The sequence below is a fragment of the Palaemon carinicauda genome, chromosome 28 (genome assembly GCF_036898095.1).
Source record: "Palaemon carinicauda isolate YSFRI2023 chromosome 28, ASM3689809v2, whole genome shotgun sequence".
NCBI lineage: Eukaryota > Metazoa > Arthropoda > Malacostraca > Decapoda > Palaemonidae > Palaemon > Palaemon carinicauda.
Genome location: NC_090752.1, coordinates 28,782,370 through 28,807,387, shown reverse-complemented (window position 1 = coordinate 28,807,387; position 25,018 = coordinate 28,782,370). Strand labels below are relative to the sequence as shown.

Below are 25,018 nucleotides of genomic sequence, written 5' to 3'. Positions count from 1 at the left end.
CACATCCTTCCAACAAATGGGAAGAAGTTTATCGCTCTTCGTAGAAGTGAAGTCTGCGAGCTATTAGTTCCAACTCCTCCTCCAAAGCAGTTCTGCAAGCGCGGCACCTCTGGTAGAAGCCACGAGAACAGCCTGAAGGTCCAAGATTTTTGGAAAGTGTTCAACTTCCCGTTGAGATATAACAGATAATCTTCACAAAGAGAGCTTCGTTCCTGAAGAACTCTCTCTCCGTGAGCCAAGTTGAGTCCTCCGAAAAGGGCTCCGACGGTTAATAAAAACATTCCAAAGCTGGTTGTAAGCACTTTTGACAATATAGGATGCATTCTCAAAGTATATACCGACTTCTTCATCCCGTATTAGCTATATTTTGAAAAAATCGATAGATGACAAGGAGACGGCTCCGAAGATTTTGAAGACATGAAGCCTCTTTCTGAGTCTGGGAGCAGGGTTTTGAAGACATGTTGAAGAGTCAAATGTCTTAGCATCTCTTCATTAGTTTCTTGCAAAAATTTATATTTTTTCTATTTAAAAATACAAAGAGGAGAGAGAGAGAGAGAGAGAGAGAGAGGAGAGAGAGAGAGAGATACTGAAGACATCTAGACCTTTAAAACGGGTTGAAACCTTCTCTCCGAGTTCCCGAAAGAAACTTCACGTCTTCAAAGTCTTTCGGAGCCGTCTCTCTCTCTCTCTCTCCTCTCTCTCTCTCTCTCAATTATTCTTGTTTATGCACGTTCATTATTCATTCTATATGTTAAAAGCAGTATTTCTCTCTCTCTCTCTCTCTCTCTCTCTCTCTCTCTCTTAATATTTCTTGCCTTTGCTCATAGATTGGTGAAAAGTTACCTACTTTTCTTTATATAAAACCAGTCTCTCTCTCTCTCTCTCTCTCCTCTCTCTCTCTCTCTCTCGCTTTAGGCTCCTTGACCTTTGGCATTGTGATACTTGTAACCTACATTTGCATAATAATCCTCTCTCTCTCTCTCTCTCTCTCTCTCTCTCAGCGATTCTCATTAAGGTATATTCCTAACCTCATCTTACTGTCTTGTGAATCTATTTTCACATCCATTTTATTCCAAATGATTTTTCCTGGAATGAATATATAGAATGAAGGTAATGTATTGCGTTAATAATTAATGTATTGTAATAGATATTCAATTATTGCATTATTGTATTGTAAATACAAAGGAGACTTTTTTTGTGAATATATTGTTAATATGCAGCGAATGTAGAGGTTATTGTATTGAATGGGGTTACTCTACTAAAGCGAGTTGAAATGAAGAGGAGGGTATTGTATTATACAATGACTGCAAAAAAGAGGGTATTTTATGATACAATGACTGCTAGAAAGAAGGTATTTTATGATACAATGTCTGCAAAAAAGATGGTATTTTATGATAAAATGAGTGTAAAAAAGAGGGTATTTTATGATACAATGACTGCAACAAAGAGGGTATCTTATGATACAATGACTGCAAAAAAGAGGGTATTTTATGATACAATGACTGAAAGAAATAGGGTATTTTATGATACAATGTCTGCAGAAAAGAGGGTATTTTATGATACAGTGACTGCAAAAAGAGGGTATTTTATGATACAATGACTGCAAAAAAGAGGGTATTTTATGATATAATGACTGCAAAAAAAGAGGGCATTTTCTGATACAATGACTGCAAAAAGAGGGTATTTTTTATACAATGACTGCAAAAAAGAGGGTATTTTATGATACAATGACTTCAAAAAAGAGGGTATTTTTCATACAATGACTGCAAGAAAGAGGGTATTTTATGATACAATGACTGCAAAAAAGGGGGTATTTTATGGTACAATGACTGCAAGAAAGAGGGTATTTTATGATACAATGTCTGCAGAAAAGAGGGTATTTTATGATACAGTGACTGTAAAAAAGAGGGTACTGTATGATAGTGTCTGCAAAAAAGAGGGTATTGTATGATATAGTGTCTGCAAAAAAGAGGGTAGTGTATGACATAGTGTCTGCAAAAAAGAGGGTAGTGTATGATATAGTGTCTGCAAAAAGAGGATACCTTATGATACAGTGCCTGCAAAAAAGAGGGTATTGTATGATAGTGTCTGCAAAAAAGAGGGTATTTTATGATACAGTGCCTGCAAAAAAGAGGGTATTGTATGATAGTGTCTGCAAAAAAGAGGGTAGTGTAAGATACAGTGCCTGCAAAAAAGAGGGTATTGTATGATAGTGTCTGCAAAAAAGAGGGTATTTTATGATACAGTGCCTGCAAAAAAGAGGGTATTGTATGATGGTGTCAGCAAAAAAGCGGGTAGTGTATGATATAGTGTCTGCAAAAAAGAGGGTAGTGTATGATATAGTGTCTGCAAAAAGAGGATACCTTATGATACAGTGCCTGCAAAAAAGAGGGTATTGTATGATGGTGTCTGCAAAAAAAGAGGGTAGTGTATGATATAGTGTCTGCAAAAAAGAGGGTATTGTATGATGGTGTCTGCAAAAAAGAGGGTAGTGTATGATATAGTGTCTGCAAAAAAGAGGGTAGTGTATGATGGTGTCTGCAAAAAAGAGGGTAGTGTATGATATAGTGTCTGCAAAAAAGAGGGTAGTGTATGATATAGTGTCTGCAAAAAAGAGGGTAGTGTATGATATAGTGTCTGCAAAAAGAGGATACCTTATGATACAGTGCCTGCAAAAAAGAGGGTATTGTATGATAGTGTCTGCATAAAAGAGGGTATTTTATGATACAGTGCCTGCAAAAAAGAGGGTATTGTATGATAGTGTCTGCAAAAAAGAGGGTATTTTATGATACAGTGCCTGCAAAAAAGAGGGTATTGTATGATAGTGTCTGCAAAAAAGAGGGTATTTTATGATACAGTGCCTGCAAAAAAGAGGGTATTGTATGATAGTGTCTAGAAAAAAGAGGGTAGTGTATGATATAGTGTCTGCAAAAAAGAGGGTAGTGTATGATATAGTGTCTGCAAAAGAGGATACCTTATGATACAGTGCCTGCAAAAAAGAGGGTATTGTGTGATAGTGTCTGCAAAAAAGAGGGTAGTGTATGATACAGTGCCTGCAAAAAAGAGGGTATTGTATGATAGTGTCTGTAAAAAAGAGGGTATTTTATGATACAGTGCCTGCAAAAAAGAGGGTATTGTATGATGGTGTCTGCAAAAAAGAGGGTAGTGTATGATATAGTGTCTGCAAAAAAGAGGGTAGTGTATGATATGGTGTCTGCAAAAAGAGGATACCTTATGATACAGTGCCTGCAAAAAAGAGGGTATTGTATGATAGTGTCTGCAAAAAAGAGGGTATTTTATGATACAGTGCCTGCAAAAAAAGATGGTATTGTATGATAGTGTCTGCAAAAAAGAGGGTATTTTATGATACAGTGCCTGCAAAAAAGAGGGTATTGTATGACGGTGTCTGCAAAAAAGAGTGTAGTGTATGAAATAGTGTCTGCAAAAAAGAGGGTAGTGGATGATATAGTGTCTGCAAAAAAGAGGATATCTTATGATACAGTGCCTGCAAAAAAGAGGGTATTGTATGATAGTGTCTACAAAAAAGAGGGTATTTTATGATACAGTGCCTGCAAAAAAAGAGGGTATTGTATGATAGTGTCTGCAAAAAAGAGGGTAGTGTAAGATATAGTGTCTGCAAAAAAGATGGTAGTGTATGATATAGTGTCTGCAAAAAGAGGATACCTTATGATACAGTGCCTGCAAAAAAGAGGGTATTGTATGATAGTGCCTGCAATAAAGAGGGTATTTTATGATACAGTGCCTGCAAAAAAGAGGGTATTGTATGATAGTGTCTGCAAAAAGAGGGTATTTTATGATACAGTGCCTGCAAAAAAGAGGGCATTGTATGATAGTGTCTGCAAAAAAGAGGGTATTTTATGATACAGTGCCTGCAAAAAAGAGGGTATTGTATGACGGTGTCTGCAAAAAAGAGGGTAGTGTATGATATAGTGTCTGCAAAAAAGAGGGTAGTGTATGATATAGTGTCTGCAAAAAAGAGGGTAGTGTATGATATAGTGTCTGCAAAAAAGAGGGTAGTGTATGATATAGTGTCTGCAAAAAAGAGGATATCTTATGATACAGTGCCTGCAAAAAAGAGGGTATTGTATGATAGTGTCTGCAAAAAAGAGGGTATTTTATGATACAGTGCCTGCAAAAAAGAGGGCATTGTATGATAGTGTCTGCAAAAAAAAAGAGGGTATTTTATGATACAGTGTGTGCAACAAAGAGGATATTGTATGATACAGTGACTGTAAAAGAGGAGTGTATTGTTTGATACAGTCTCAGCAAAAAAGAGGGCATTGCATGATACAGTGACTGCAAAAAAGAGGGTATTTTATGATACAGTGACTGTAAAAGAGGAGTGTATTTTTTGATACAGTGTCTGCAAAAGAGAGGGTATTGTATGATACAGTGTCTGCAAAAAAAAGAGGGTATTCACAACAAAGTCTCCTTTGTATTTACAATACAATATAATGCAATAATTGAATATCTATTACAATACATTAATTATTAACGCAATACATTACCTTCATTCTATATATTCATTGCAGGAAAAATCATTTGGAATAAAATGGATATGAAAATAGATTCACAAGACAGTAAGATGAGGTTAGGGATATACCTTAATGAGAATCGCTGAGAGAGAGAGAGAGAGAGAGAGAGAGAGAGAATTATTATGCCAATGTAGGTTACAAGTATCACAATGCCAAAGGTCAAGGAGCCTAAAGCGAGAGAGAGAGAGAGAGAGAGAGAGAGAGAGAGAGAGAGAGAGAGGGCAATTGTTTGTTTAAAATTCTTTACGATACGGATGGACACAGTAACCTTATCATATACACGTTATAATATACAGTACATACATATCTAAAGGGGAATGAAGAGAAGAAAATGGATTGACGAGCTATAAAAGAAAAATGCATAAAAAGACCATAAACAAACGCGAGTGGACGGCCATGTCTGGATTTTATTTCTGCAGAAGATTGTCTACGAATGATGATTATAGTATATATATATATATATATATATATATATATTTATATATATATATATATATATATATATATATATATATATATATTTATATATATATATATATACTGTATATATATATATATATATATACATATATATATATATATATATACTGTATGTATATATATATATATATATATACTGTATATATATTATATATATACATATATATATACATAAATATATAAATATATATATATATATATATGTATGTATGTATGTATGTATATATATATATATATATATAATTTTTTTTATATATATACACACATAGAGAGAGAGAGAGAGAGAGAGAGAGAGAGAGAGAGATTACTTGTTACCTATAGAATGAACAATGGTCGAGCAAAAACAAGCATAATTGAGAGAGAGAGAGAGAGAGAGGAGAGAGGAGAGAGAGAGAGAGAGAGAGAGAGAGAGAGAGAGAGAGAGAGAGAGACTGGTTTTTATATAAAGAAAAGTAGGTAACTTTTCACCAATCTATGAGCAAAGGCAAGAAATATTAATTAAGAGAGAGAGAGAGAGAGAGAGAGAGAGAGAGAGAGAGAGAGATACTGCTTTTAACAAATGGAATGAATAATGAACGTGCAAAAACAAGAACAATTGAGAAAGAGAGAGAGAGAGAGAGAGAGAGAGAGAGAGAGAGAAGCAGACGGCTCCGAAAGACTTCGAAGACGTGAAGTTTCTTTCGGCAACTCGGAGAGCAGGTTTCAACCCGTTTTATAGGTCTAGATGTCTTCAGTATCTCTCTCTCTCTCTCTCTCTCTCTCTCTCTCTCTCTCTTTCTCTCTCTCCTCTCTCTCCTCTTTGTATTTCTTAAATAGAAAAAAATATAAATTTTTGCAAGAAAACTAATGAAGAGATGCTAAAGACATTTGACTCTTCAACATGTCTTCAAAACCCTGCTCCCAGACTCAAAAAGAGGCTTCATGTCTTCAAAATCTTTCGGAACCGTCTCCTTGTCATCTATCGATTTTTTCAAAATATAGCTAATACGAGATGAAGAAGTCGGTATATACTTTGAGAATGCATCCTACATTGTCAAAAGTGCTTACAACCAGCTTTGGAATGTTTTTGTTAACCGTCGGAGCCCTTTTCGGAGGACTCAACTTGGCTCACGGAGAGAGAGTTCTTCAGGAACGAAGCTCTCTTTGTGAGGATTATCTGTTATATCTCAACGGGAAGTTGAACACTTTCCAAAAATCTTGGACCTTCAGGCTGTTCTCGTGGCTTCTACCAGAGGTGCCGCACTTGCAGAACTTCTTTGGAGGAGGAGTTGGAACTAATGGCTCGCAGACTTCACTTCTACGAAGAGCGATAAACTTCTTCCCATTTGTTGGAAGAATGTGGAACGCCTTTGAAGATGCTCAACAATGCGAAATGACTGCAACTGGAATGAAGACTCAAATCGACCAATTCAACGAAAACCTGAAATCCTATTGGATACTCCCAAGACTGCTTCCGGATTTGAATACAGAAAAACCTTTCTGTACACTCGAAAATGGAGCGGTTAGTAACCTCATGTTGGCAGGTGCTGCAGGTTGTCTTTTCCTTGGAGGAGCAATCATTGCGATGAGTGTTATGTCTTCTAAGAAAGAGGAAAAAAGAGCAAATGCCCAACAGGAGGAAGCTAACGATATTGAAGAAACCGGTGACGCTTATGGACCAGAGGAGAAGACAGAAGAAAACTCTGACTCTTTGGAGATCGAATTGGAAGACATGTCAAGTGAAGAAGAAATTTTCGAAGCTTCTGAAGAAACAGAAAATGGTGAAGAATTGCAAGGAAATTATCAAGTAGAAATTAGGGAAGCAGCGGAGGATAATGAACCAGAAGAAGAATATGAAACTGTGGAAATCGTAATTGAAGAATCTTCAGAAAAGGAGGAAAATTCAGATTCTTCTGAGAGCGTAAAGGAGGAAGACATTTTGGGCTCATCCGTTCAAAACCAATTTAGTTTCTTGCCTGACGAAATGGGAGAGTCAGTGGAAGAGGATGAAGATTCAGACGAAAGGGAGGAATCTGAACCAAATACTGAAGATTCAGAAAAGGAGGAAGAATCAGTTCAAAATACTGAAGATTCAGAAAAGGAGGAAGAATCAGTACAAAATATTGAAGATTCGGAAGAGGAGGAAAATTCGGATTCTTCTGAAAGCGAAATGGAGGAAGAATTTTCGGGTATTTCTGTACAAAACCGATTTAGTTTCTTGCCTGACGAAATGGAAGAATCAGAGGGAGAGGATGAAGAATCAGAGGTAGAGGAAGAAGAATCAGAAGAAGAGGAAGAATCAGAACAAATTACTGAAGATTCAGATGATGAGGAAGAATTGGTACAAAATATTGAAGATTCGGAAGAGGAGGAAAATTCGGATTCTTCTGATAGTGAAATGGAGGAAGAATTTTCGGGCATTTCCGTCCAAAACCGATTTAGTTTCTTGCCTGACGAATTGGAAGAATCAGAAGAGGATGAAGAATCAGAGGTAGAGCAAGAAGAATCAGAGAAAGAGGAAGAATCAGAACAAATTACTGAAGATTCAGATGATGAGGAAGAATTAATACAAAATACTGAAAACTCAGAGGAGGAGGAAAATTCTGATTCTTCTGAGAGAAAAATGGAGGAAGAATTTTCAGGTATTTCCGTACAAAACCGATTTAGTTTCTTGCCTGACGAAATGGAAGAATCAGAAGAGGATGAAGAATCAGAGGTAGAGGAAGAAGAATCAGAGAAAGAGGAAGAAGAATCAGAGAAAGAGGAAGAATCAGAACAAATTACAGAAGATTCAGATGATGAGGAAGAATCGGAACAAAATATGGATGATTCAGAAGAGGAGGAAGAATCAGAACAAAATACTGAAGTTTCAGTAAGTGATGGGGAATCAGAGGAAGAGGAAGAATCAGAAGAAAAGGAAGAATCAGAGGAAGACGAAGAGTCAGAGGAAGAAGACTCAGACGAAGAAGAAGAATCGGAGGATGAAGAAGAATCCGAGGAAGAGGATGAAGATTCAGACGATAAGGAAGAATCGGAACAAAATACTGAAGATTCAGAAGTGGATGTAGATACAGAAAAAGAGGATGAAAAAACCGAAGGCGGCCCCTGCAAAGGCAAAGGTCATCATCTGCCAAAACAAGAGCGTGCTAAAGGAATGCCCCGCAGAGGATTCCAGGGTCGTCAAAAGCCTAAAAGACAAAATCCAGGACCAAAAAAGACCGGCAAGAAGGACACAAAGGCCAAGAACCGAAAGAAGCAACATGTTGAAAAACAGCCCAAGATGCACATTACCAGGAATCAGTTCCAGAGGAACAGAAGGATGGTGTAAATCTGACGCATCTTGCTTGGAGGATGCTTGGACCAGCTTACAAGGCTGGCTTTGCAGAAAGGAATAGCTGAGCTGCTTCTAGTATGCTATGTTCCCTGGTGGGGTCGTACAGGGGCTTCGTCAGGTGAACAAAAGGTCGGATATCTATGTCTATTCTTTCGGATACTAACCTTCGGGTGGTTCTGGGGGAATAACCTAGAAGACCGGCTATGCAGAGGGAAAACGCTCGGCTTTTTCTACTATGCAATCAAGTCCTTATAGGATGGCCAAAGAGAGTTCCTCTACTAAAAAAAAAAAAAAAAAAAAAAAAAAAAAAAAAAAAAAAAAGACTTGTAAATCCAAAAAAATTGTAAAAGCTAAAAAATCTAAAAATAAATGATAAAAGAAATTTATTATAAATGGTATAAATATCCAAAAAAAAATACTTAAAAAATACAAAAAAATACAAAAAATTAAAAAATCCAGAAAAAACTAGAAAAAAAAAATTAAAAGGTAAAAAACAACCCCCACCCAAATAAAAAACAGAAAAGCAGAAAAAAAAAAAAGTAGGGGAAGAGGGTCGTGGGAACCAAACCTGCAAAAATGAGATGGCCCAACCCACCTGATGAGCCCTTTGGTAAGGGCGAAACCCTTAGGTCTTTCACAGTAGTAGTAGTAGTAGTAGTAGTAGTAACAACATTATATATATATATATATATATATATATTTATATATATATGTATATATATATATATATATATAAATATATACATATATATATATATATATATATATATGATAAATTTTGCAGATTTAGACATGATTTTCATATTCAAATAAGCCATATATTTTTTATACATCAATGTCTGGATTCTCTTAACGACCTCGGGATCAGAGCCCCAGGCGAAATCACACAAAGAAAAGAGCTTGTGACCAGCCGGATAAGTTACTGTTTATACAAGCTTCCCAGACAAGGATTCGACTCCCGGCCGGTCACAAGCTCTTGTCTATGCGTGATTTCGCCTGGGGCTCTGATCCCGAGGTCGTTAAGAGAATCCAGACATTATTGTGTCAAGAATATGTGGCTTATTTGATATATATATATATATATATATATATACATATATACATATATATATATATATATATATATATATATATATATATATATATTATATATATATATATATATATATATTTATATATATATATATATATATATATATTTGTCATGTCAAGGGCCTCAATATTTCAGATAGGTTTACTGAGGGGAATACATTTATCACTACTCTTCCCAAAATTATCGGGGCCAACTGTCTCCCTCTTCAGGTGAGTCGACATACTTGAAGAGGGAGGCAATTGCCCCCCCCCCCAACCCTTCTGAAGAATGATAGATAAATACATTTGGTACTTTCCTGTTATTGCCCCACCACTAATTTCGTGATATTAACATTATTATTTTTACCACATTTTTCAAATTTTATTTCTGAACAGTTTTTCTATTTTTCTTTTTCAGATAAAACAAGCCCACAAATGGATAATTTAAAGACACTCATTCGAAAACTTGACAACGAAGAGAAATGCATAAAATGGTTAAAAGAGTTTGGAATCATGCATTGTTATTATTATTATTATTACTAGCCGAGCTACAACCCTAGTTGGTAAAGCAAGATGCTATGAGCCCAAGGGCTCCAACAGTGAAAATGTGCAAATGGGCACTCAATGAATCTAGGAGGAAACGTGAATGGGTGGCGTTGTTCTAAAAGGGACTGTAGAAGAAAAAGGAGTACGAACGAATATTTGGCTTGTTATATCAAGGCTGCCTTTTGAGGATATAACTCTTCGTTTATTCATGGGCGTATGAGCTGACTTCAATAAAATAATGCGAGAGAGAACTTGGAATAAATAAAAACACAACGGTTGACTGGAACAATTACATGCGAGAGGTATGTCTTTGGAAGCTTCTTAGATATCCTGATGTAATTGGAGGACCAGGTATGAGCTAATGATGGGGGGTTTCGGGGAGACTATAGGTCTACCTGTTGAGTCACCAACAACCAATGCCTCGCCACCCTTGGGTCTAGTTTGGGTGGAGAGGCGGCTTGGGCGCTGATCATATCTGTATATGGTCAGTCTCAGGGGCACTGTCACTGTCCATTGCCTCTGCCATTCATGAGTGACCTTTAAACCTTTGAATTTAATAACGAGTTCTCTTGCTTGAGAGTACACTTGGGCACACTATTCTATCTTATTTCTCTTCCTCTTGTTTTGTTAAAGTTTTTATAGTTTATATAGGAAATAGTTATCTTAGTGATGTTACTGTTCTTAAAATATTTTATTTTTCCTAGTTTCCTTTCATCACTGGGAAATTTTCCCTGTTGGGGCCCGTGGGCTTATAGCATCCTGCTTTTCTAGCTACGGTTGTAGCTTAGCAAGTAGTAATAATAATAATAAAAATAATAATAATAATAATAATAATAAAAATAATAAAAATAATAATTATCATCATTATTATTTTAATGATGTTACTGTTCTTAAAATATGTTATTTTTCCTTGTTTCCTTTCCTCACTGGGCTATTTTCAATGTTTGAGCCCCTGGGCTTATAGCATTCTGGTTTTCCAACTAGGGTTGTAGCTTAGCAAGTAATAATAATAATAATAATAATAATAATAATAATAATAATAATAATAATAATATATGAAGCGACACTAGGATTACTGAGACATCACGAAAGAGAGAACATTCCTCCTGTATTAATTGAATCCTACAGAGCCATGAGAAAGGTGTTACACTATTGCTTCAGAAGGAAATTCTCTTAACGCACAAATAAATGAAAAGAACTGACAGCTTCAGAGACGCAGAGCCCTTTTGTCTCTGACACAGAGGCTGCTTGAAGTGGAATTCACTCCGCAAAGAAATATATTGAATGCTATAAATTCTAGATCTATGATTAGCAAACTTTAGAGGTTGGTTTTCTATGTGGGATGCGAGAGAAGAAATGTAAAATGAAATGATGGGAGATCATAGTTAACAATGGAAAAAAACGTTGTATAGACACATACAGATATATATATATATATATATATATATATATATATATATATATATATATGTGTGTGTGTGTGTGTGTGTGTGTGTCTGTGCGCGTGTATATGTATGCATGCACATGAAAGTGTGTACATATATATATAATATATATATATATATATATATATATACATACTTTATATATGTATGTATATAAATATATATTCTATATATATATATATATATATATATATATATATATATATATATATATATATAATTTCACAGTAACTCATCAGCCCCATGTTGTGAGATTACACGTCTCCACAAAAAGATATGACAAAAAATTAAACTACTTTGAAAATAAAAAACGAAATTACTTAAATGAGGATTATGTATATACATACATATATGTATATATATATATATATATATATATATATATATATATATGTATATATATATATATATATAGAGAGAGAGAGAGAGAGAGAGAGGGAGAGAGAGAGAGAGAGAGAGAGAGAGAGAGAGAGAGAGAGAGAGAGAGAGAGGTTTGATATAATCCATCCATGGTCCCTGCCACAAAAATAAAAAAAAGGAAAGAAGGTAAAAAGACAAGTCTTCACCGTACCCCATAATTACATGCAAAACACGAAACCAAAAGCCCCAAAAACTCTCGAATGATCTTTCCTCTCCTTCAAAAGTCCACAACTAGTCCATGGGAAATAGCTTTTTAGGTCAAACAAATTGCAATATTTTGTTTTATTGCATGAACATGTTATATGGACTCTTAGAAACACCATATCCAAAATGGGACAAATTCGGCTATTTTGAAGTTGTGAAAATCACACTTTTAACGTTTTCGGAGGGTACATTTTTCTATATATTCCCGTTTTTCTCCAAAACGGTTCATCGCACGGGTAAGATGTATTGGTAAAAGAAAACGATAGAAAATTAAATTCTGCACATGTTTGTCTCTATAAGTATTTACCCTAAAATGGAAAGTTTTTGCGCAAACAAGCCCGGAATTGGAATACACACATTTTGGAGAAACTGAAAAAATCGACTTTGTACTCACATTTACCTGAATATCTCCTTAACTACTAACTTTACGGTAAAATGTCATCGAATTGCTCCTTTAGAGTTAAGATATTTCTTTATTTCGACGTATTTATTTTCCATTATATCTTGATATTTTGCAAAAGAAACACACACACAAGAATAGACAATTTTAATTCATGCAAAACAGATGAAAATAGAAAGTTCAGTAAAACAAATTGCAATAGCTCATTCTATGCACGAATGTATCATTTGGACTCTTTAGAGCACCACAGTAAAAAAACTGACATATTCGGCCATTTTGAGTATTCGTAATTCCGTATATATAAAATTTATATATATATATATATATATATATATATATATATATATATATATATATATATATATATATATATATATATATATATATATATATATATATATATATATACTGTATATATATATATATATATATATATATATATATATATATATATATATATATATATATATATATATATATTTATTACTAAAAAAAACATGGTCTCCAGGAAATTACTGCAGACATCAGTTTTCACACGTAACATCTGTGGGCCCGTGGTTGAAATGAAGGCTGCACTTAATATTTCAAAAAGAAAATTACCTTTGCATTTTTCTTGGGTTTTACAATGGTTGTAATATATGCAAGATTAACTAAAATGAAAAACGATCAAATTATTGATTAGCTCTTGACGGTGTTTGAAAATAACAGAAATAAAAAAATATAATCATTGTTGCTCAAAATACATGCACAAACTAAATTAATCATGTTAAGTGTCTTCGTCTATTAATATGTTAACACAAGTGCTAGTTTGACACTCCTCACAAAAATCTGTACAATATAACCTGTGTTTTTTGCATGAGCAGTGCTGAGTGTCACAAAAGCCTTTGCATTTGCATCTGATTACTCTCAGCAAGGCATCAGGCGCAGGGCTGTTGTCCATCGTGCAAGGAATTAAGTTTCTTCTATTTCTCTTCCAGCCCCAATCGTCAGGTTTAATATCACTGTTACTTAGCCAGAATTGTGTTTGATAATAAACCCAGAATGAGTGATATTTCGCTGCATCACTAGTAGGTGGCAGGTCTTTCATATCTACACTTCTCAAACTCTTGATGACTTTACCCTGAAACTTTTTCATTCTCAGGTCATCAAGAGTTGCACAATCACTGTTAGAGCTGTACATCTGAATAATTGCTCGTTCTCCTGCTATTTTTATTTCCTCGTGAGTTGAGCTGGGAGACAAGAATGGCACAGCACACTCGCAGAGAACACTGTTTTTTCAGTACAGCTCCCTTTCCTATTTTGTTTAACCTTGACGTGGTGTCACATCCACACAGAGCATGCATAAATGGCAAACACCTGCAGTATTCTTCACCGAGTCGTGCACTAATTTCTCCGATGTTCCAAATGCGATGCTTCATATTGGATTTCTGTGATACCATGAACAGGGGCTGACTGGTAGACTTCATGTGATGACAGAGAAGCACCAAAATGTCAGTATCCTCTGCTATAACGTATGTTACCTTGCTAACTGCCATGTTAACTGCCTCTTGCACTATTAGAAAATCTGCATCTCACTCTGCATGCTTTGTAGATACACCATGCTCCTTCAGAGTTTCAGACAGAAAGTTGATAAATCTCTGTTTGTTTTTATGGTTTGCTAGAAATGCCTCCTTAGTTCCAAAGGTAAAGACTTTAGTGCGTGTCAGGTGAGTCATATTTTGTCGATGCAGTATTGCTATATCCATCGAAGACAACAATAGGATAGCTATTTCTCTTGAAAAGAACAACATATTTGGATGCAATATCTTCATATGTTTCTCCTGCAGTCCATTTGATGCGTTGAAGCAAGGATCCACCATCAAAAACAGAACATTCAGTATCAGGGATTGACTCAGCTTGACTTATTGTGGATTTTGATATGGCATCTGCAAGGTGAGATTTGGTGGCACTTCGAGGAAGTTCATTGCTTGTGAACAGTGATGGTGGGTATACAGAGAGCTCAAACCTCATGGTTTCACTTAAGCTGATTTCAGCATTACTGGCTATCACAAGTAAGTGCTGAAATAGAGCTTGAGGATCTACCTGCACTTCAACTCCATCTGTTACTATCTTCTGACCCATTGTCTTGATTTGGTGTTTCTTTCTGAAGATATAGTTTGCTGCATTTTGGTCTTCCATCATTTTGATTATATTGTTCCCAAAATCTTTGGCATGGTGAGCATTTGACTGTGGTGCGGATAATCCTGAAATAATGTTGTACAAATACTCATTTTCTGTGAAAGGACTATGATGTTCTAGGTACTGGAAAATCTTTGAAGTATCCTCCTGATCTCTCATCCTTCTGGATTCAGTCAAGTCTTTGTTTCTTTCAGTGCCAGTCTTCTCCTGGACACTCTTTACTTCATCACTTATCTGAGCAAAGACTGGCATGGCTTGTAACCATTTTGTTCGTTGAATTTCATCCATACCTCGTCCATGTGTTAAGCCTCCCGTTGACTTTATGGATTTCATTAACACCTGCTCAATAACAAGATCTGGTGCTAACCCAGCCCAGTATCTGTCCGATCTCCTAATGAAGAACAAACCAGACTCATTAAGTTGGTCATATAGTTTCTCATTCGTTTTCTGTAGGTCCACCATGTCCTGGAGGAATAGATGTGCTGATTTTGTGTAGTTATTGTGTCCAGAGGCAGCAATAAATGGAAGCATTCTTTGTAGTGCCCTGAAGTACAATGTTGGCTGACTGGTTCTTTGACCTCTGAGTGCAGATCACAGGATATCCATCATCTCCATGTACTGAACCCATAATTTTCCATTTGGGCTCTGTTGTAGCTGATCCTGAATATCTCTGAGCCTCTCTTCAACTGCCAATATGTCCTGGTCTTCAGTTTCCACTTATGTTTCTGTTGATCGAAGAACTTTGTCAAACTTCTGTACTGCTCCATCTATTGAATTCTGAGTGGCCTCATGATCTGATGCTTTCTTGACCACTGATACATTCAAAGCAGCATTAACTAAGAAGTGGCCACGTACTGCTCGCTCATATGCCTTTCCAGTCAGCATAAGGTTGACAGTGTTGGGCCCATACACAAGGTCCAGTAGTGTTCTCAGTCCACTATCTTTCATGATGTGACCCATAGTGTCCAGGAAGCTCATTGAGGTATGGAATGGCCCTAGGATGAGAACAATATGTTTGAGTTGGTTTTCATGGCTGATGATATGCCTTGCCTTGAGCCACAAGGGTTGATCAAATATGATGGCAGGCGATATGTTGTATTTAATGTACTCGTCATTTACAAACATCAGGGTAGTAAAGATACAGCTTAAATTGTTTGGATCCAAGTCAACCATTGGTAAGAAGTGGAAGGATGCTTTTCCTAATTGGCTACCTCGGGTAATGGTCTGCATAAAGCCGGACCATCCTGGCCTGTTGCATTTATAAGGAAATGAAATCTTCCAAAGGGTATCAAGATGTTCTCTGATGTCATCATGGACAATGGACAATACTGTTTTGTAGTTCAACATGTCTCCCACCTTTCCAAGTTTTCTATATCTTTTTAATGCAATACTTTTTGGCTTGGTCTTAAAATATTCTGAATTCCGAATGACTGTTTGCGATGTGGCTACTGGTGGTGTGACTGCACACATCAGACCCATGCCATGATAAGTGTCCTTTCCAGTAATTGTTACTGTATTGTGGTCAACATTATCTGCAATGAAGTGGCAGAAGCTTGCTTCGTGCTAACAGAATATTCTGTTATCGGCCATGCAGGCATTAAAAAGTGGAAATTTAAGATACATCAGTTCAAACAGTGAGAACGGTCGCCATTTTGAATACGGAATTACTCAAATTCAAAATGGCCAAATTTGTCATATTATTTACTGTGGTGTTCCAAAGAGTCCAAATGAGACATTCGTGCATAGAATAAACTATTGCAATTTGTTTTACTGAACCTTCTATTTTCATCTGTTTTGCATGAATTAAAATTGTCTATTTGTGTGTGTGTTTCTTTTGCAAAATATAAAGATATAATGGAAAGTAAATACGCCAAAATAAAGAAAAATCTTCACTCTAAATGAGCAATTCGATGACATTTTACCGTAAAGTTAGTAGTTTAAGAGATATTCAGGTAAATGTGAGTACAAAGTCAATTTTTTTCAGTTTCTCCAAAATGTGTGTATTCCAATTCCGGGCTTGTTTGCGCAAAAACTTTCCATTTTAGGGTAAATACTTATAGAGACAAACATGTACAGAATTTAATTTTCTATTGTTTTTGTACCAATACATCTTACCCGTACGATGAACCGTTTTGGAGAAAAACGGGAATATATGGAAAAATGTACCCTCCGAAAACGTTAAAAGTGTGATTTTCACAACTTCAAAATGGCCGAATTTGTCCCATTTTGGATATGGTGTTTCTAAGAGTCCATATAACATGTTCATGCAATAAAACAAAATATTGCAATTTGTTTGACCTAAAAAGCTATTTCCCATGGACTAGTTGTGGACTTTTGAAGGAGAGGAAAGATCATTCGAGAGTTTTTGGGGCTTTTGGTTTCGTGTTTTGCATGTAATTATGGGGTACGGTGAAGACTTGTCTTTTTACCTTCTTTCCTTTTTTTTTATTTTTGTGGCAGGGACCATGGATGGATTATATTAAATCTCTCTCTCTCTCTCTCTCTCTCTCTCTCTCTCTCTCTCTCTCTCTCTCTCTCTCTCTCTCTCTCTCTCTCCATATATATATATATATATATATATATATATATATATATATATGTGTGTGTGTATATAATCCTCATTTAAGTAATTTCGTTTTTTATTTTCAAAGTAGTTAAATTTTTCGTCATATCTTTTTGTGGAGACGTGTAATCTCACAACATTGGGCTGATGAGTTACTGTGAAATTATATATATATATATATATATATATATATATATATATATATATATATATATATATATATATATATATATATATATATTATGGAAGGAAATGGGAATGCCGAGATCGGGTGTGCAATACGACGAGATGGTCCTGTCTAAACGAAATTTTAAAAAGGCACTCAAAGTCTGCAAGAAGACGGTAAACAAAACAACAAAGGAAAAAATCGCTAGAGATATGAGCAGGAGAAATCCTTGGAAAACAATAAACAAAATAAGAAAGAAAACTACCAAACTACCGGTTAGTATTGATGGAATAAGGGGAGAGTCAAACATTGCGGAAGGTTGGAAGAATCATTATGCTCATATTATGGAAGGCACGAACCATCCAAAAATGTCTTTATCGATGGAAAATGAAGATGAAGAAAGCACCATACCAATTGTTTCCGTTAAAGACGTCAAAGATGCTTTAAAATCCCTTTCGTTAAATAGTGCCCCGGGCCTGGATGGAATCACAGGGAATCACTTACGATATGCCCATCCAACTCTGTATGTGCATCTGTCACTTTTGTTCACTTGTTTGTGCAGACATCACTTCGTATCAAAAAATCTGACTGAAATAAAAATTCTGAATTTAGTTAAAGATCACCATAAGTCTCTCTCTGATAAGAATAACTATCGTCCAATAGCCCTTGCCTCTATTATTTCTAAGCTATTTGAATGCATCATCCTACAAAGATGCAAAGACTTGTTAACAACTTCCGATAATCAATTTGCTTATAAAACTAAACACAGCACTGATATGGCCCTTTTTCTTTTTAAACAAACATGCCAGTTTTATAGGTAAAAAAACACTCCAGTTTTTGTATGCGCAATGGATATGTCCAAGGCTTTCGATAAAGTGTGTCATGAAAGATTATTTCAAATTTTAAAGAGAAGACATGTGCCATTTTACATTATAGCACTGCTACAGTACTGGTACAAAACTCAGGACTTTAGAGTAATGTGGGGCAATAGTCTTTCCTCTCCTTTTAAACCCAGTTGTGGTATTAGACAGGGTAGTGTTCTATCAGCACTTCTGTTTGCCGTATATGTGGATGACTTAAGTACAAAGGTCCTCAGCAGGGAAGGTGGTTGCACAGTGGGAGAGGTTAAGGTGAATCATATCTTTTATGCAGATGATATAATACTTTTAGCCCCATCTTTAAAAGCGTTGCAAATACTCATAGATAAAACTATGGAATATTTGAAATACCATTATCTTGAAGCCAATCCTGACAAGACCAAAGTTCTTGTTATAAAGCCCTGGAATTTCATGTCATTTAGTGAACCGTCACTCTATATTAATGACGTCAGGTTGGAAGTCGTTAAGTCATGTAAATATCTTGGCATGAATATTAATGACAATCTAAAGGACGATGACCATATTGCATCACTCTATCGAGGGCAATGCTTGCGAGGCAATATGTTGCTAAGGAACTTTCACATGTTCAATGATAAGGCAAAAGTACATTTGTTCAGATCTTTCTGTACTTCCCTGTATTGTATGCCTCTGGCAATGATATGTAAAAAGGAAACCCTACGAAAACTTAAGATATGTTACAATGACTCTTTTAGGTACCTGATGGGAATAGAAAGGTTTTCGAGAGTAAGCGGACACTTTGTTTCTTTAGGAATACCAACATTTGATGAATTAGTGAGAAAATGTATTGTAAGTTTGTTTCAGAGAGCAAAGAGTTCAAAAAACCACTTAATTTGTGCAATTTTTAACAGTGATAGCTTTAAAAAATCATTAGTTTTTAAAAAGTGGTCTAAACACATTTTCTGTGTTTAGACCTTTTGTTTTACTCCTAATATATTTGTATATAACTATTAATTTTATTGTAATATTTTGTATATGGCTCTACAGCTCAAATAAAGAATTTGAATAATATATATATATATATATATATATATATATATATACATATATATATCTATATATATATATATATATATATTATATATATATGTTTATATATATATATATATATATATATATTTTATACATATATATAAAGTATGTATATATATAATATATATATATATATATATATATATATATATATATATATATATATATATATATATATATATATAATATATATATATACACGCGCATAGACACACACACACACACACACACACATATATATATATATATATATATATATATATATATATATATATATATATATAGATATATAATATATATATATATATATATATATATATATATATATATATATATATATATATATATATATATATATATATATATATATATATATATATATATATGTATGTATATATTTCTGTATGTGTCTATACAACGTTTTTTTCCATTCTTAACTATGATCTCCCATCATTTCATTTTACATTTCTTCTCTCGTATCCCACATAGAAAACCAACCTCTAAAGTTTGCTAATCATAGATCTAGAATTTATAGCATTCAATATATTTCTTTGCGGAGTAAATTCCACTTCAAGCAGCCTCTGTGTCAGAGACAAAAGGGCTCTGCGTCTCTGAAGCTGTCAGTTCTTTTCATTTATTTGTGCGTTAAGAGAATTTCCTTCTGAAGCAATAGTGTAACACCTTTCTCATGGCTCTGTAAGATTCAATTAATACAGGAGGAATGTTCTCTCTCTCGTGATGTCTCAGTAATTCTAGTGTCGCTTAATATATTATTATTATTATTATTATTATTATTATTATTATTATTATTATTATTATTACTTGCTAAGCTACAACCCTAGTTGGAAAACCAGAATGCTATAAGCCCAGGGGCTCGAACATTGAAAATAGCCCAGTGAGGAAAGGAAACAAGGAAAAATAACATATTTTAAGAATAGTAACATCATTAAAATAATAATGATGATAATTATTATTATTATTATTATTATTATTATTATTATTATTATTATTATTATTTTTATTATTATTATTACTACTTGCTAAGCTACAACCGTAGTTAGAAAAGCAGGATGCTATAAGCCCACGGGCCCCAACAGGGAAAATTTCCCAGTGATGAAAGGAAACTAGGAAAAATAAAATATTTTAAGAACAGTAACATCACTAAGATAACTATTTCCTATATAAACTATAAAAAACTTTAACAAAACAAGAGGAAGAGAAATAAGATAGAATAGTGTGCCCAAGTGTACTCTCAAGCAAGAGAACTCGTAATTAAATTCAAAGGTTTAAAGGTCACTCATGAATGGCAGAGGCAATGGACAGTGACAGTGCCCCTGAGACTGACCATATACAGATTTGATCAGCGCCCAAGCCGCCTCTCCACCCAAGCTAGAGCCAAGGGTGGCGAGGCATCGGCTGTTGGTGACTCAACAGGTAGACCTATAGTCTCCCCGAAACCCACCCATCATTAGCTCATACCTGGTCCTCCAATTACATCAGGATATCTAAGAAGCTTCCAAAGACATACCTCTCGCATGTAATTGTTCCAGTCAACCGTTGTGTTTTTATTTATTCCAAGTTCTCTCTCGCATTATTTTATTGAAGTCAGCTCATACGCCCATGAATAAACGAAGAGTTATATCCTCAAAAGGCAGCCTTGATATAACAAGCCAAATATTCGTTCATACTCCTTTTTCTTCTACAGTCCCTTTTAGAACAACGCCACCCATTCACGTTTCCTCCTAGATTCATTGAGTGCCCATTTGCACATTTTCACTGTTGGAGCCCTTGGGCTCATCGCATCTTGCTTTACCAACTAGGGTTGTAGCTCGGCTAGTAATAATAATAATAATAATAATAATAATAATAATAATAATAATAATAATAACAATGCATGATTCCAAACTCTTTTAACCATTTTATGCATTTCTCTTCGTTGTCAAGTTTTCGAATGAGTGTCTTTAAATTATCCATTTGTGGGCTTGTTTTATCTGAAAAAGAAAAATAGAAAAACTGAAAAATAGAAAAATAGAAAAATGAAATTTAAAAAATGTGGAAAAAATAATAATGTTAATATCACGAAATTAGTGGTGGGGCAATAACAGGAAAGTACCAAATACTTCAGAAGGGTTGGGGGGGGGGGGGGGGGGCAATTGCCTCCCTCTTCAAGTATGTCGACTCACCTGAAGAGGGAGACAGTTGGCCCCGATAATTTTGGGAAGAGTAGTGATAAATGTATTCCCCTCAGTAAACCTATCTGAAATATTGAGGCCCTTGACATGACAAAATATATATATATTATATATATATATATATATATATATATATATATATATATATATATATATACAAATAAGCCACATATTCTTGATACAGTATTGTCTGGATTCTTTTCACAACTTCGGGATCAGAGCCCCAGGCGAAATCACGCATAGACAAGAGCTTGTGACCGGCCGGGAGTCGAATCCTTGTCTGGGAAGCTTGTATAAACAGTAACTTACCCGGCTGGTCACAAGCTCTTGTCTTTGTGTGATTTCGCCTGGGGCTCTGATCCCGAGGTCGTTAAGAGAATCCAGACATTGATGTATAAAAAATATATGGCTTATTTGAATATGAAAATCATGTCTAAATCTGCAAAATTTATCATATATATATATATATATATATATATATATATATATATATATATATATATATGATAAATTTTGCACATTTAGACGTGTTTTTCATATTCAAATAAGCCATATATATTTTTGATACATTAATGTCTGGATTCTCTTAACGACCTCGGGATCAGAGCCCCAGGCGAAATCATACAAAGACAAGAGCTTGTGTCCGGCCGGGAATCGAACCCTGGTCGGCAAGCTTGTACAGACAGTGACTAAACCACTTGGCCAAGTGGTTTAGTCACTGTCTGTACAAGCTTGCCGACCAGGGTTCGATTCCCGGCCGGACACAAGCTCTTGTCTTTGTGTGATTTCGCCTGGGGCTCTGATCCCGAGGTCGTTAAGAGAATCCAGACATTAATGTATCAAAAATATATATGGCTTATTTGAATATATATATATATATATATATATATATATATATATATAAATATGTATATATATATATATATATATATATATATAATGTTACTACTACTACTACTACTACTACTACTGTGAAAGACCTAAGGGTTTCGCCCTTACCAAAGGGCTCATCAGGTGGGCTTGGCCATCTCACTTTTGCAGGTTTGGTTCCCACGACCCTCTTCCCCTACTTTCTTTCTTTTTATATTTTTCTGATTTTCTGTTTTTTTTTTGTATTTGGGGGGGATTTTTTTTTACCTTTTAATTTTTTTTTTAGTTTTTTCTGGTTTTTTTATTCTTTTTTTTATTTTTTTTGGATTTTTTAAATTTTTTAAGTATTTTTTTTGGATATTTATACCATTTTTAATAAAAAAAAAATGTATCATTTATTTTTAGATTTTTTAGCTTTAACAATTTTTTGGGATTTACAAGTCTTTTTTTTTTTTTTTTTTTTTTTTTTTTTTTTTTTTTTTTTTTTTTTTTTTTTTTTAGTAGAGGAACTCCCTTGGGCCATCCTATAAGGACTTGACTGTATAGTAGAAAAAGCCGAGCGTTTTCCCTCTGCATAGCCGGTCTTCTAGGTTATTCCCCTAGAACCACCCGAAGGTTAGTATCCGAAAGAATAGACCTAGATATCCGACCTTTTGTTCACCTGGCGAAGCCCCTGTACGACCCCACCAGGGAGCATAGCATACTAAAAGCAGCTCAGCTATTCCTTTCTGCAAAGCCAGCCTTGTAAGCTGGTCCAAGCATCCTCCAAGCAAGATGCGTCAGATTTACACCATCCTTCTGTTCCTCTGGAACTGATTCCTGGGAATGTGCATCTTGGGCTGTTTTTCAACATGTTGCTTCTTTCGGTTCTTGGCCTTTGTGTCCTTCTTGCCGGTCTTTTTTGGTCCTGGATTTTATCTTTTAGGCTTTTGACGACCCTGGAATCCTCTGCGGGGCATTCCTTTAACACGCTCTTGTTTTGGCAGATGATGACCTTTGCCTTTGCAGGGGCCGCCTTCGGTTTTTTCATCCTCTTTTTCTGTATCTACATCCACTTCTGAATCTTCAGTATTTTGTTCCGATTCTTCCTTATCGTCTGAATCTTCATCCTCTTCCTCGGATTCTTCTTCATCCTCCGATTCTTCTTCTTCGTCTGAGTCTTCTTCCTCTGACTCTTCGTCTTCCTCTGATTCTTCCTTTTCTTCTGATTCTTCCTCTTCTTCTGATTCCTCTTCCTTTGATTCTTCCCCTGATTCTTCTTCTTCCTCTGATTCCTCATCACTTACTGAAACTTCAGTATTTTGTTCTGATTCTTCCTCCTCTTCTGAATCTTCCGTATTTTGTTCCGATTCTTCCTCATCATCTGAATCTTCAGTAATTTGTTCTGATTCTTCCTCTTTCTCTGATTCTTCTTCCTCTACCTCTGATTCTTCATCCTTTTCTGATTCTTCCATTTCGTCAGGCAAGAAACTAAATCGGTTTTGTACGGAAATACCCGAAAATTCTTCCTCCATTTCGCTTTCAGAAGAATCCGAATTTTCCTCCTCTTCTAAATCTTCAATATTTTGTACTGATTCTTCCTCCTTTTCTGAATCTTCAGTATTTTGAACTGATTCTTCCTCCTTTTCTGAATCTTCAGTATTTGGTTCAGATTCCTCCCTTTCGTCTGAATCTTCATCCTCTTCCACTGACTCTCCCATTTCGTCAGGCAAGAAACTAAATTTGTTTTGAACTGATGAGCCCAAAATGTCTTCCTCTTTTACGCTCTCGGAAGAATCCGAATTTTCCTCCTTTTCTGAAGATTCTTCAATTACGATTTCCACAGTTTCATATTCTTCTTCTGGTTCATTATCCTCCGCTGCTTCCCTAATTTCTACTTGATAATTTCCTTGCAATTCTTCACCATTTTCTGTTTCTTCAGAAGATTCGAAAATTTCTTCTTCACTTGACGTGTCTTCCAATTTGATCTCCAAAGAGTCAGAGTTTTCTTCTGTCTTCTCCTCTGATCCATAAGCGTCACCGGTTTCTTCAATATCCTTAGCTTCCTCCTGTTGGGCATTTGCTCTTTTTTCCTCTTTCTTAGAAGACATAACACTCATCGCAATGATTGCTCCTCCAAGGAAAAGACAACCTGCAGCACCTGCCAACATGAGGTTACTAACCGCTCCATTTTCGAGTGTACAGAAAGGTTTTTCTGTATTCAAATCCGGAAGCAGTCTTGGGAGTATCCAATAGGATTTCAGGTTTTCGTTGAATTGGTCGATTTGAGTCTTCATTCCAGTTGCAGTCATTTCGCATTGTTGAGCATCTTCAAAGGCGTTCCACATCCTTCCAACAAATGGGAAGAAGTTTATCGCTCTTCGTAGAAGTGAAGTCTGCGAGCCATTAGTTCCAACTCCTCCCCCAAAGCAGTTCTGCAAGCGCGGCACCTCTGGTAGAAGCCACGAGAACAGCCTGAAGGTCCAAGATTTTCGGAAAGTGTTCAACTTCCCGTTGAGATATAACAGATAATCCTCACAAAGAGAGCATCGTTCCTGAAGAACTCTCTCTCCGTGAGCCAAGTTGAGTCCTCCGAAAAGGGCTCCGTCGGTTAACAAAAACATTCCAAAGCTGGTTGTAAAGACAATGTAGGATGCATTCTCAAAGTATAACCGACTTCTTCATCTCGTGTTAGCTATATTTTGCT

The 25,018-nt window shown here is 35.4% G+C and overlaps 1 protein-coding gene across 1 annotated transcript in view; it reads left to right on the top strand.

Annotated features, from left to right (window-relative positions):
- Positions 1 to 1,333: 1,333 nt before the first annotated feature.
- Positions 1,334 to 25,018, top strand: part of LOC137621748 (uncharacterized) — a 26,493-nt gene continuing 2,808 nt past the window's right edge. The window contains exon 1 of the mRNA XM_068352258.1: positions 1,334 to 1,516. Within this exon, the coding sequence (XP_068208359.1) occupies positions 1,334 to 1,516 (183 nt within the window). The remainder of the gene's footprint in view (positions 1,517 to 25,018) is intronic.